We start from the raw sequence: 14,288 nt of genomic DNA, 5'->3' as shown, positions 1-14,288 counted from the left end.
TGTATACAACTCGGTTCTGCTTGTTGACATTATTTAAGATATGTGGCTAAGAAATAATTAATTAGAAAGCATTTCTCGATGGAGCAAAAGCTTCTTTTTTTCCTGCTGGGCCATTAAAAAATCCTTAGCGTTTAGCCCTAAATAAGTCTGAAATTACTTTCTTTATGGTCTTAAAAAAAAAAAAAAGTCAAAAAATTTGACCATGGAATCTGCAGAAACCCTGTATTTCACATAATATCACTATGATACAGATATCACTGCATTAATTTGTGAAGCAAAAGCAAAACACTTTTCAAAGCCAGTTGAAAATTTAATCATATTCAATAATAAAATACAATGACAATCAAAACAAGTGCTTTGCTATTTCACAAGTACATGAAAACTTTATATTAATACATCAAATTGTAGACAGACAAACAGAAAATTGTAAAGCACTGTGTGTGTGTGTGTATATATATATATATATATATATATGAAATAGTACATTTGGTTGATGTTCCTTAAAATGCAGCAGGGTGTTTGTACACTTTCATGCAGACGCTGGTTGTCGTTCTCATTCTGACAGATCTCTGAAAGCACCATATGGCGTTGCAGTATTTATGGCCGGGGCAAAGAGTTTCTTTCAATTACTCCATCAAGAGTCTCTCTGCCTCTTCCAGAGCTCTTTCCATTTCCTCCACATCGGAAGTGAACAATGTCCTCTCCTCCTGGAGCTTTTCATGAGCTTCCGTCAGATCCTTCATGGTGTTCTGCACCTCCTGGAAACATTCACACAAGTATGAACAGAGGCTGGGTTTACACAGACACCAGCTATCGTATTACTTAGCTTATTCTTACATTAAGACAATAATATGATGATTAAATGGGTAGTTCACAAAAAGTGACAATTCGGTAATTAATTATTTATCCTCATGTTGTTCTACTCCTCTTACCGTTGTTGGTAGGCATGGGACAATAACTGGGGCCTATTTCATAAAAGTGGTTTAAAAAAGCAGGGATTAAAGTCAAAAACCTGATTTCAGTGAGTCGAACTAAACGTCCACACTTAAATTGGTTCCATAACAGCAAGTTGAAGATCATTTGATCTAACTAATCTGAGTTCAGTTTAAATAATCTAGATAACTGCTCGCGCGATACTGTCGTAAAATCCTGAAAGTCGAGCATAGATGCATCGATTATGTTGTGTGCTACCATGGCAACGAGAACTGAAAGAGACCTGCCATTTGTGTTCTGTAGATAAATGAAAGTCTCAGGCAATTTAAATGACATGTCATTACATCCCAACGCAATGGCATCCAAGGTTTTCTACACTCAAAACAATATTTTAGCTGTTTGTTTAAACTATATATTTATAATGAGCTGAATCAACAAATACTTGTGGGATAATTTAATTGTTTCATGTTCAACTAACTTACATTTGTAAAAACAATTAAGTTAATTTAATTTGTGTCGAGACAACGTGAAGAATTGTGTGGAACCCAGTCTTTTTTACAGTGTACACATTATCAACAAAGTTCATCTTCCGGTAAGCATTTACTTGAAGGTGGTGTTCATAAGACTGTAATGACCCCTTTATAACCATGACATGACACGTCATGAATGTGAAGGAGATTTTATTCATGCTTTATTCAACTAGACATAAACAAATACATCACAACCTTTGTCATGACAACTTGACATTATCAAGACAACATAACTTGTCATAGATCTGTCATAAACATGATTGCCATGAGGCCACTATTACTGTGTCGTGAACATTATTAGTGGAACAAAATGAATTTGTCATTATAATTTTTATTAAGTGTCAAATAATTTCTTATAAGCTTTATTAATATTTCGTGACATTTTAATGACAAATCCAAATTGTAGTTTGAAAAATAAATAATGACGCTGTTATAAGATTCATGACACGATTATAATGGCCTCATGACAATCATGTTTATAATGTTAAAAGGGATTATAATGAATTTAGTTATGTCAATTTGTCATAAAGAGATCTCAAACAATGTCAACTTTGCCTTTAACATGACATAACAGAGCCAATTACACTTAATGACAGTTATCCTAGTCCCATTACATTCCTGATGTGTAATTTCATAACTCTAACATTTTAATGACTTATTAACTTATGACTTATTAATGTCTTATAAACACCCCCTTCAAGTAAAGTTCTCTTCATGATACCATATACAGTTTTGGACTTTTTTTATTTTACAAAAGCAGTTATATGTGAAAACAGACAACAGCAGTTTCAAATTCTTGCTCAAAGCGAAGTTCAAAACAATATTTTAATTTTAGCATGATTTAGATCAGGGGTGTCCAAACTTGGTCCTGGATGGCCAGTGTCCTGCAGATTTTAGTTCTAACTTGCCATAACACACCTGAAAGGATGTTTCTAGAAAGCCTAGAAAGAGCTTGATTAGCTAGCTCAGATGTGTCTGATTAGGGTTGGAAATAAACTTTGCAGGACCACCAGGGCTGAGTTTGGACACCCCTGAATTAGACAATATCCTGATTAAGAATCTACCATGTAAACAGAGATTATTAATAACCTTTAAAGTAATCAATGTGTAGCATACAAACAAGGCAGTGGTCAACAGCTTGTCGTGTGTATCTTGTTGCAAAAAAATAGTGAGATTACATCGGTTAAATAGTAACAGTGTGACTCCATGTGTCTTAATTCACTTTGTGTTTACTCCAATTATGACTTTAGTAATGTTTACATAGTGGCTCCTTAGGCCCTGTTTACACTAATGCGTTTTCATTTTAAAATGCATAAGTTTTGCTACGGTTACGCCACCCGTCCACACTACGGCTGAGTTTTAGAGCCCCGAAAACAGAGCGTTTTGGAAACGCTGAAGAGGCCGTTTTTATTCTAAAACAGTGCTGCTGTCTCAGTGTGGATGGGGGAAAACAGAGACATATGAAAACGAAGGCGGGGCTGCAGACATTATCCTCTCTGATTGGGGCTTTTTCCTCAATATTAAGTAGCCTACACACACAGTTCAGTCCTGCATCCTCTCCCTGTAAGTTCAGACTTCGCATATAGAAAACAAACTCCCGAGTATACTTTATAAAGTTATTCACATGCCCCTGGCTATGCTGTTTCACTGTCTTAACAATAAAATGAAAACATGATGTGAAGAACTGCCTATTTTCATTTTGATATTAGCAACTTAACCAACATCAAAAATGTTGAGGCGTTGTGTAGCTGCTTAACATGAGCGTCATCTTCATTCATATTTATAACAAAACAGAGCCTATAACACTACTGCCTCCTTTCGTTTTCATTGAAAATACAAAACATCTCTTTCACTGAAAATCAGTTTTAATAAATCAATAATGGCCATTTTAAAAGTATAACGTACAATAAGTTTATACAATAGAGAAAAAAAAGGCAAGCAATCAGTCAATTGTGCAGAATCTGTGTACACGATTCCATTAATTAGGATATTACCCTAACTTATACTTGCGCTCAGCCAAAACACGTTACCTGAGAACAAGTAATAGATTCAAAAGACCAAAGTTGGTGAATATATTGTTAGATATAGACACAAGGTGAGTTATAAATCACGTTTAACAAATATAGTGAGATTAGATCCAACGGGAGATCCTTGATGAACAGTCTGACGTGCACAGCTCTCATACGGGTGTGCGCTCAAAGCACGCTGCAGCGCAAGCCAGAGTGTGTTTGTCTGTGGTCACGTGACGTGCATTTTCTCCGTTTTAATGTAGACGGAGAGCTGTTCAGAAACGCTGGGTGAAACGTTAGTGTGGACACAGATCGTTTTCATTCTAAAACGTCGTTTTAAAACTAAAGCGCACTAGTGTAAACAGGGCCTTAATCAGAGCACTATCTTGATGGTGTTAACATCAAAATACAGACCTGTCTTAGGTCACGCTATAATCTAGTCGTTTTGGAGAGGCACACTCAATAACATTTAGAAGGATTAGAACATTTCAAATGAATATTTTATCAGCTGGACCTGGCGTTGTGATTAATTATACAGCCTCAAGCCCGGCAGAGCAGAATGTGTGTAATTTCATCCTCATATAAATCAGTCGGAATGAAACATTTGTATTAATGTCTGGTCAGTGCCGTAGGAGATTCGAATCAGAATAAATAACCTGGGAATATGTATTAAAAAAAAACACACACACACACACACAAAGCAAATACTTACCAGTAAATTTGCTGCATGCTCTTGCGCCGTCTCGCCAAGCATTTTCAGCTCAGTCAGGAGATTTTGAGAAACGGTCTGTCATTAGAAACAACAAAACGAACAGGAGATGAATAATTAATTAAAGTCAGTTTCCCTGACTCTGGTTTAACACGATGAACCGCACTGTCAGGACTGATTCCCCGGAGAAAACATGCTAGAAAATAGAATTAGGCTTCATCTGTATTCACCAATGGAGTCTTATATGTGCATCTACATCACAATATATCAGACAGTAAAAGCAAGTAATCTAGTGTGACTGCAGAGCAGATTATTGTACAATATGCCTGATTATATAATCAATCCTCATTATTTGTGTCTGCAGTGACCATTTACCAAAAGGACATTTAAAACATTAATGGATCAATATTAGTTTTATTTGGCAATGTGTCAAATCATTATGTTACAGGAGATTAGCAATGTGACATCTTTAAGTAAAAAAATAATATTAATAATAATTATATTGCATCTATGATACTTTCATTATACACTACCTGACAAAAGTCTTGTCGCCTATCCAAGTTTTAGGAACAGCAATTAGACTTTTTAGTTGATCATTCGGTATCAGAAGTGGCTTATATGAAAGTGAAGGCCTCTAGATTAAGCTTATTTTATCAAAATAATATGGTCATGCCTTCATTTTTAATTATTTAATTAGAACAGTAAGGTCTGACTTGCTTATACAAGTCTTGTCACTTAACAGAAATAATGTACAATATAGAATATTAAGTCATGATGCAGTGGAGACAAAATGAATATTGTGTATGACTCCCATGAGCTTGGAGGACTGCATCTATACATCTCTGCAATGACTCAAATCGCATTATTAAAGTCATCTGGAATGCCAAAGAAAGCGTTCTTGCAGGACTCCCAGAGTTCAACAAGAGTCTTTGGATTCATTTTCAATGTCTCTTCCTTCATCTTACCCCAGACATGCTCAATAATGTTCATGTCTTGTCACTGGGCTGGCCAATCCTGAAGCACCTTGACCTTCTTTGCTTACAGGAACTTTGATGTGGAGGCTGAAGTATGAGAAGGAGCGCTATCTTGCTGAAGAATTTGCCTCTCCTGTGGTTTGAAATGTAATGGGCAGCACAAATGTCTTGGTACCTCAGGCTGTTGATGTTACTATCCACTCTGCAGATCTCTTGCATGCCCCTATACTGAATGTAACCCCAAATCATGACTTTTCCTTCACCAAACTTGACTGATTTCTTTGCGTATCTTGGATTCATGCAGATTCCAATAGGTCTTCTGCAGTATTTGTGATGATTGGGATGCATTTCAGAAAAATCTACCTTCTGCCACTTTTCCAAATGATCAACTACAAGTCAAGTTATTATTTGTTGCTCTTACAACTGGGATCGACGATCGAAGACTCTTGCCAGGTAGTGAATATTTGATTATATTATTATTATTAATGCAAGCATTGTAAAATTAACATACAGTACTACAGATTACCATGCAATATGACTAATTACATAATCCCTATTATTTGTCCATGCTATGACCATTTATCAGCATCTCATGATGCCATGGCAAGGTAAAAATTATTACAATGCTTTTTTGAATTAAAAAAAATATGATCACATTTTATTTTAAGGTACAACTGTCACTATTACAGGGTCTCTGCAGATATCATAATGTCAAATTTAAGACCTTTTAAGACCTTTTTAAGACCATTAGGTATTAAATTTAAGACCTATATCACAATATCAAAAACACGCGAGAGAAAATGTAAAAGCACAAAATTAGGGGTAAAATAAAGTTATTTAAATTTCGCTCTTTCGCATGACAACGCTCCCGACTTATAAAACTGCGCTTGCGACATGTGTCAGTGAAATAACGGCATACTCTGACAGCCGAAATCATGTCGCGCGCACTCAAAGCGAACTTCCGCAAACACAGCGATGACGTCACATTCGCCGCGCGCACTGAGTTTAATAACAGAAAGCTGATTGACTATTGCAAGTTGACTTTTTTGTTGTTGTAATACCGCAAATTACAATTGGACTTGTGAAATATAGAACTACAACACCCCAAAAATCTAGCAACAACAACAAAAAGAATTTAAATAAGCATTAGATGTATCGTTACATGGACATCGCAAAAATAAGACCTGTGCAAAAATATTTAAGACCTAGAACAGCAGATTTAAGACTTTTTAAAGCCATAAATTTCGATTTTTTAATTTAAGACTTTTTAATACTTTTTAAGACCCCGCGGGGACCCTGTATTAATAGACCATTAACTATGACCTTTGCATCTATAAACTGCTCATTTCCTGCTTATTAATAGTTCTATTTGAGGTATTAAATAGGATTAAGGATGCACAGTAAGCTCATGCAGAATAGAAGAACTAATAAACAGCCAATTTCTTAATAGTAACCAGGTAATAAGCCACTAGCTAATAAGGTTGTCGCGACACCAATAATTCATGTTACGATACTAACCCAGCTGAAGTGTCATGATACCAAGTAGTATTGTGATATTGTATGTAATATCTCAAATCCATAAAATAAAGAAAATTGTCAGAAATACTATATTGTATCTGTTATAATTGGCCGACTTGAATTTAATTAATTATTTTCTTATTTATGAAAAAAGTATTTGCACGTCACTTCACCTAAAAAGTATTCGTTCTTTTTGTTTCTTTAGTAGATAACTGACCAACAAAAAATACATTACAATTAGGATGCAAATTATACCAAATGAAATTTGTTACAAATTAGGCTTTATGAAGTTGTCAAAAGTTGTTTCAATGTTTCCAGTACCTATTGTTTTTTTTTTTTCAATTCAGGTAAATAATTCAAAATTTCACTTTGTGAGTGGCCTTTTTTAAGAGATTGTCGCGATTGTTGTAGCTACTAAATCATATTGACAAGAGCAGAAATAAACAGATTCAGATTCGAACTGAAGTGTCAAAAAACGTGCAATAGGCTACTATAAAAGGCATGAACTGTACACAGTTTGCAGCCTTAAAGGGCTCCACAGACTATCCAAATAAAATGGTCAATTGTTGCATAAGCGTGTGAGTATTTTAGTGACTTTTCCACATGCAACATTATGTATTGTAGATAGATTGTTATGACGATACTAACATTTACAAACTACAGTGGCATCGCCAGTATTTTGGAGCCATAGTATCACAATACTACCATAGTACCGGTAAACCGTACAACCCTACTAGCTAATAGTGAGAATTGGTACTTAAACTAAAGTGTTATTTATTTACTTTAAATATTGCCTTTACTGTAAGACATGCACATGACCTATAGACAGACAGTATACATCAGACAGATATGTAATTTTTCATATTAGGATCAATTTTAAAAACGTATATCTGTATAAATACACACAAATATAAGAATGTACATATACAGAAAGACACATGCAAGTACCATGACTTCTTTTCTTTGTTTTTCCTTGTCTTCTGCAGTCTGGCCCAACTTTTCCCCTGAAACTAAATTTGAGGCTGTTAGATTGCAACTCAGCAGAAACTACAGGTGTTTTTTGTGTTGTGTCAGTCCAACAGAGGTTTAAATAGTTCACCTGGGTCAAGCTTTTCTGCTACTAGGAGGATGTGACAGTCCCGCAGCTGTTTTTGAATTTCTCGATTTTCTCCTTGGAGGTCTGTGCATCTTTGCTCCAGCTCTGTCACAGTGTCCTTCAAAAACATGGTTTGGAGAATTAAAAGTATACATGCATAGTTTAAATAATCTTTTTCAGCATTGCAAAATATTATAAATGAATTAATTGGAGCAAATCACTGAAGGATTGGTTAAAATAATCACCTTCATTTCTTCAAGCTGCTTGTGCAAGTCTTCATTTGCTGAAATCAAAACTCGATTCTGCTCCCTCATGTCATTTTGTTGCCCATATCTTGTAGTTGGCCTGATAAAAATCAAAGTAACTTTCAAAAAAGACTGGAGCAGAGTAGATTGAGCTAAAGTTGACTTTATATTCGCACATTCTGACTTTCTTCTGAATAATATCATTTCAGAAAAGTATTCTTTGCCAATTCTAAATAGGGAAAACATACTAGCAGCCAATGACTAACAAAGTACATTATTCAGAGTCAATTAAATAGAGTTAATGTTGTTTTAAAGTCATACTACATGCAAATTCAGACCAAATATTCAAAGTATGTAATAGGGTATATGCCGAGCTAGTGCTGTTCCCATGCTGATACACTTCCGGTGACCTGTTATTGTGATCTTTTTTCCATTTTATACGGTTCCTTATACAGCATCGATGTTGTAATGTCATTAAAATACATTCAGTTAAATAAACTTTAGCATTTATTTAATTGCTCAAGCGTAAAACGAGACAAAAAGCTGCTCGCACGCGCCCGTCAGAATCGGCAGGCTAACGCAGAAGCTCCATTGAATCTACAGGGGTAAAATAAATACTCATATTATAAAGATATGGCAGGGGAAATGTAATTTAATGAACTGTTTCTTGTACAATCTGAGACCCACTTTAAATCGGATATCACTCAGCTAGTGGAGATCGCTGATTTTTAAAGAAAACAGACCTTAAACGCACCGGATTTTGCATTGTCATTCAATTCGCCGGAAGCGCTTAACCCAGGTTACTGGAAAATTAAAAGTCCTAATAGCATGCTTCGGCATATACCCCATAGGCACCAGATGTCACAAGATGTCCCTTTTCAAAAATGAATGAATGTGTAAATATAAAACCAACTTTACATATAATAATTCACAAGTATGTACTTACACTTTAAGTGACCTGTGCTGGTTTTTCCTGAAATAAATAAAAGTGTATTTTATTAATTTAAAAATAAATATTTGAGGTAAGTGTAATGATTCCAGAACTTTTAAAGAGAAGATATTTACTTGGTGTCCATGTCGTTTTTGACTTGTGCTGCTCTGGATGTGACACTGGGCTGTGCTGGAATCATCGTCTGAACTCTCTTCATGTTCTGGAGAAATAGAAACGAAAGCATTTTTAATGTTTTTAAATTGTTTAATGTCAATATTAAAGGCTAATACTGACAAACTGATAAGACAAAAATCTGATTAAAAAAAACACGACTAAAAGTAAAGGCGTGTTTGAGAGAAGGTCAAAACAAAAGTCATTAAAACAAAACAAAAGTCATTCAAGTATTTTGTTATTCTCAAAATTACTTCAATCAATGTGGTCTTTTTTCCGATAGAATCTTTTTTTTTTTAATGCAAGAAAGCACATATACAAAGATACATTATGAACAAAAAGGGTTACATAAATAAAATTCCAGCTAATTAAACAAGCTTGAATGATTCACATCAAGAAAGAGTTTTACATGCAATATAATTATTTCTAAGATAATCATAAATATTATTTTAAGGAGTTCACATATAAATCAAAATCCCTTCTGAAAATAGAAAGTGTGTTTCTTTGGAAATTTACATTTATAGATGTAAAACTTAGCCAGAAAAAGCAATAAATTATTAACAAATTTACAATGAGAAGGATCTAAGTTAAGAGAGTAACCAAAGAATAACATTTTAGGCAAATACAAAAGTTTGGAAATAAGAAATGTTTACTGAAATTGGAAAAGTCAACCCAAAACACTTAACAGTAAGTACACTCCCATAATAAATGATTTAGTGTTTCCTCATATTAAGTACAAAATAAGCATTTAGGGCAAATGAGCAATTCCAGAGTTATGGATGTGACATTAACAGTAAAAACTCATAACATAAATTCACATAGAAAGTATATGTTAACATTATATTGAAGCAACTGTTTATATTTTCCAAAACAACCACAGAGTTATAAACGCAGAAAAATATCAACCTGTATACATTTTTTACATTTTAAATGAGGAAAATAAACATGTGTTATGGATGTTAGCAAAATCTGCAAGTAAAATCTTGTTTTACAGTACACAACATACAATGTAAAACATTCTGTGAATTAAACTGCACATCACAAAATAAATAATGCTAAATAAAAGCATAAAAGTCTGCTCACTATGGAACAAAAATCATTGACTTTATTTTGTTTGACATTTTTGCATTTATGAGAAAAAAGCTCCGATATGTACTTGACACTTCTCTGTTATGGATGTGGCACTTGTGTGACTTTGTTAAATCAAATATAATAGTTTGAAAACACTGAGAAAGACATTTTTGAGCATTTTTTAAAGTACTGTAAAATACTTGCTCACACAAAAAATGAAACAATTTCTTTATTTTGATGGAAACTTAATTTTTTTCATGGCAAGATTGACATTTGAATTGAATTGCTAAAATATTGTTATTACATTTAGCTAGTTTGGTATAATTTTTTGGGTAGTAATTATGAATGATTTTGATTGAGACTTCGACAGCTTTATTACAAATATTTTTATCTGAGGAAGTCAAAACTGTTTATATTGTAAGTTATATAATAAATTATTCCAAAAACCCATGCAAGCAGGTAAAGAGATCCAAGAACTGCTCATAACTAAGCAAATATCTTTGTTTGACATAGAACTGAGAAGAGTTTGTCAACAAAAAAGTTTGTGTTGTCAAAAATAAAAGAATCTAAAGAACATTTAGGGCCATATTAAGGGCCAAAAGTACTTCAGTGTGATCATGTAATACGCATAACTTCTCTGTTGTTCCTCGTCATGTCAACGTGCCTTATTCTTACATTAAGTTAAATGCAATGCGGTTTTAAACTATGTTATCTCACATCGCTTATTTAACATGTTCAAAATTAAATATAAAAATGCATTAAACCTACCACGTAGACCTAATATCAATCCGTAGAGAATATTTTAAAGATGCCTGTGTAGATCAGCGCCATGAATTTTCAAAATAAACAACGTCACTTCCGCCTCCTTTCAAATCCGTTTTGACTTCTGAGCTAGATACATTTATAACTTTTAAACTAACTATATCTATATTATAGATTTATGGATGTAAAGTATCAAATTTAAAAAAAGCAATTTATCCTAAGAAAACTTACTAGAGAATGCGATTTTTATGTTATTTCGATGGCAAAATGTTCTTCCGCTCCAGCAGAGGGCGCGAGAGAAGCGCGTCATCTCATATCGCAAGTTACTGACCGCGAGGAAGAGGCGCGGCGGTTGAGTTCAAATTTTATGAAGAAAAAAGACAAGCTGCGAATGGAGGGAAGTGACATTTAGGTATCGTGTTTATTAATGTGTTTGTATATTCAGCCGCATAGCAGACGTACGGAAGCTTTTATGAAAGTACTGTTTACTTTTTAAATTCATCTCAATGTCGAGAGCTATTTGTTTAGTATAGCGCAATATTAACGTTATGCTGTTATTGTTATGAGCGTGTGAATGTCTGACAGACACAAAACACTGACTTCAGCCACAACAAACTTGTGTAACGTTAAGTGATGTTATTATAATATGAAAGATGTTTAGAGCAATTCAAAACAACCGGCTTCATTTTAATTAGTTTCTTTCTTTACAGTGTTTCTCGCTTTTTCTGTAGATATACTGTACTTGTTCACATGAATTGAAGATGGAGCAGCAGAATTTAGGGTAAGTTAAGTTGATAGCTTAACGTTATATCTATTTTTTACCAGAAAGGATTTATGCTGTAGACCGATTTGACCAGCTGCTTTGGATTAAAAATGCAGCCTTGCCCCTTACTGATGTATAAATGATTGAGACTCGTCTGTCCAAAAACTGCGGTCAAGCCAGCCGCGGTTCGGAAAAACACAGTCAAGCCAGCCGCGCTTTATATTTCGGTGCGCGCGTATTATTGTCATTACGGTAATGTCAGCAGCCGCACAGAGAGCGCTCCACAGAGCACACATTTCGCCCAGAACAGAGAGATAACAACGAAATATAAGTTTATCCCCCTTTCCTCCCACGTATGCTTTATTAAACAATTTATTAGCTTTTTTTGACTGTTGTTATTTTAAGAAATTGGTTTCTGTGCTTACCTTTAATTTCCTCAAGTCTATCTTTTTGCTTCAAATGATTTTATAGCAATCAAACGGTCAGAATAAATATACGATTTCTAAATACCCAGAAAGCGTTTTTATTTCTCCTAGCCAACTACAGTACATTGCTAATAAGGTTGAATGCAATTTTATACAACGTGCCTAACCTCAGAAAGTGAAAATAATCATGAAGTAGTCCAACATAGCATTGTTTAAGTTACAAATATATGTTGGTTTTATTTAAAGGGGATTTTGTATGCTTCTTTCAGTATATGGGATATGGGGCATTACTACACTTTAGATGAATGTAAAGACCTTATTATTTGTTATAAGTAGAATAGAACAACAATAAGATCGATGCAGGAAGTCAAATACTAAGCATACATTATATGAAGCCTGTTTTACTGCAGCATTTTGGAGAAATGTACCATTAACACACTTTAAAGTGCTATAAAGAAATAAGTAGAAAAAAAACAAAGTTTGGTTCTGATACAGGATGTACATGCATACCTCATGTAAAAGACCTCATTTAAGTTAACAGAAGAAAACTATGGACAGGACATGCAATATTTTATGCATACCTCATAATAACTTACTGCAGCATTTTGGAGAAATGGGCTATTAATGAGCTAAAAAGTCTTTAAAGTGTTATAAATACATTGTTTGGAATAAGTTAAATAAAAGAGTGATCAGGTCTGATACTACATGTCCCATGCTATATGCATATATACAACACATGAATCCTTTTTACTGCAGCAATTTGGAAAAAAAATTGCTCATTTAAAAGATGTAGAAAAAAAAAACAATAGTCAGGTCTTATACAGGACATCCCATACTAAACCTCATTTAAAGACTTGTTACTGCAGCGTCTTGGAGAAATTGGGCATTAACATTACTCAAAGTGTTATGAAGACCCAATTTTCAATAAATAGACAAAAAACAATGATCAGTTCCTGTACAGAACATCACATACAATATGCATACTACATATAAACACTTCTTACTCCAGCAATCTGGAGAAGTGGGACATTAACATAATATAAAGTGTTGTAAAGACCCCATTTCGATTAAATAGAAAGAAACAATGGTCAGTTCTTATTCAGGACATCCCATACTATATGTGTACTTCACATGAAATCTTTTTTACTGCAGCGTTTTAGAGAAACTAGGTATTAACCTATTATAAAGTGATATAAAAACCCCATTTCTAATAAGTAGAAAAAAACAATGGACAGTTCTTATACAGGACATACCATACTATATATGTACTTCACATGAAGCGTTTTTACTGCAGCATTTAAAAAAAACGGGGTATTAACATAATATAAAATACTATAAAGACCACATTTTAAATAGGAAGAAAAAATCTATGGTCAGTTCTTATACAGGACATCCATACTATATCTGTACTTCACATAAAACTTTTTTACTGCAGCATTTTGGAGAAATGGGGTATTAAAATAATATAAAGTGCTATAAAGACCTCATTTCAAATAAGTAGACAAAAACAATGGTCAGTTCTAGTACAGGACATCCCATACTATGTGTGTACATTACATGAAACCTTCTTACTGCACTGTTTTGGAGAAATGAGGTATTAACACAACAAAGTGATATAAAAACCCCACTTCAAATAAGTAGAAAAAAACAATGGTCGGTTCTTATACAGGACATCCCATACTATATATGTACTTCACATGAAACCTTTTTACTGCAGCATTTTAAAGAAACGGGTTGTTAACATAGAAAAAAAGTACTATAAAGTCCCCCTTTCAAATAAGTAGAGAAAAACAATGGTCAGATCTTATACACGACACCCTTATCTCTGTGTGTACTTCACATGAAAGCTTTTTACTGCAGCATTTTAAAGACACGGGGGAATTAACATAGTATAAAGTAATATAAGGACCCCATTTTAAATAAGTAGAAATAAACAATGGTCAGTTCTTATACAGGACATCCCGTACTATATAAGTACTTCACAATAAACCTTCTTACTGCACTGTTTTGGAGAAATTGTATATTAATATGATTTAAAGTGTTACAAAGACCCCATTTTTAATAAGTAGAAAAAGACAATGGTCAGTTCTTACATAGGACATCCCATACTATGTACTTGACATGAAACTTTCTTACTGCACTGTTTTGGAG

At 33.9% G+C, this 14,288-nt stretch overlaps 2 protein-coding genes across 6 annotated transcripts in view; one reads left to right on the top strand and one right to left on the bottom strand.

Annotated features, from left to right (window-relative positions):
• Positions 1-604: 604 nt before the first annotated feature.
• Positions 605-11,026, bottom strand: knstrn (kinetochore localized astrin (SPAG5) binding protein). Of its 2 annotated transcripts, NM_001128774.1 has the most exon segments (8): positions 605-758; positions 4,185-4,259; positions 7,622-7,683; positions 7,773-7,887; positions 8,015-8,114; positions 8,961-8,987; positions 9,080-9,165; positions 10,956-10,976. In NM_001128774.1, coding segments are annotated over 7 exon segments (594 nt in total). In that variant the 5' UTR covers positions 9,163-9,165; positions 10,956-10,976; the 3' UTR covers positions 605-626.
• A 277-nt stretch (positions 11,027-11,303) lies between these two features.
• The window catches only part of knl1 (kinetochore scaffold 1), a 44,882-nt gene continuing 41,897 nt past the window's right edge, over positions 11,304-14,288 (top strand). Inside the window, exons 1-2 of one of the 4 annotated variants that reach the window (XM_073949368.1) lie at positions 11,304-11,361; positions 11,681-11,730. In XM_073949368.1, coding sequence (XP_073805469.1) covers positions 11,711-11,730 — 20 coding nt within the window. In that variant the 5' untranslated portion in view covers positions 11,304-11,361; positions 11,681-11,710. Of the gene's footprint in view, positions 11,570-11,659; positions 11,731-14,288 lie in introns of all 4 variants that reach the window. The other 3 variants (XM_073949367.1, XM_009306360.5, XM_001921844.8) reach the window with 3 other exon arrangements.

The sequence above is a fragment of the Danio rerio genome, chromosome 1 (assembly GCF_049306965.1).
Source record: "Danio rerio strain Tuebingen ecotype United States chromosome 1, GRCz12tu, whole genome shotgun sequence".
In the NCBI taxonomy this organism is placed as follows: Eukaryota; Metazoa; Chordata; class Actinopteri; order Cypriniformes; family Danionidae; genus Danio; species Danio rerio.
Note: the sequence above shows the minus strand (reverse complement) of the source record. Positions and strands in the feature narration are given on the sequence as shown.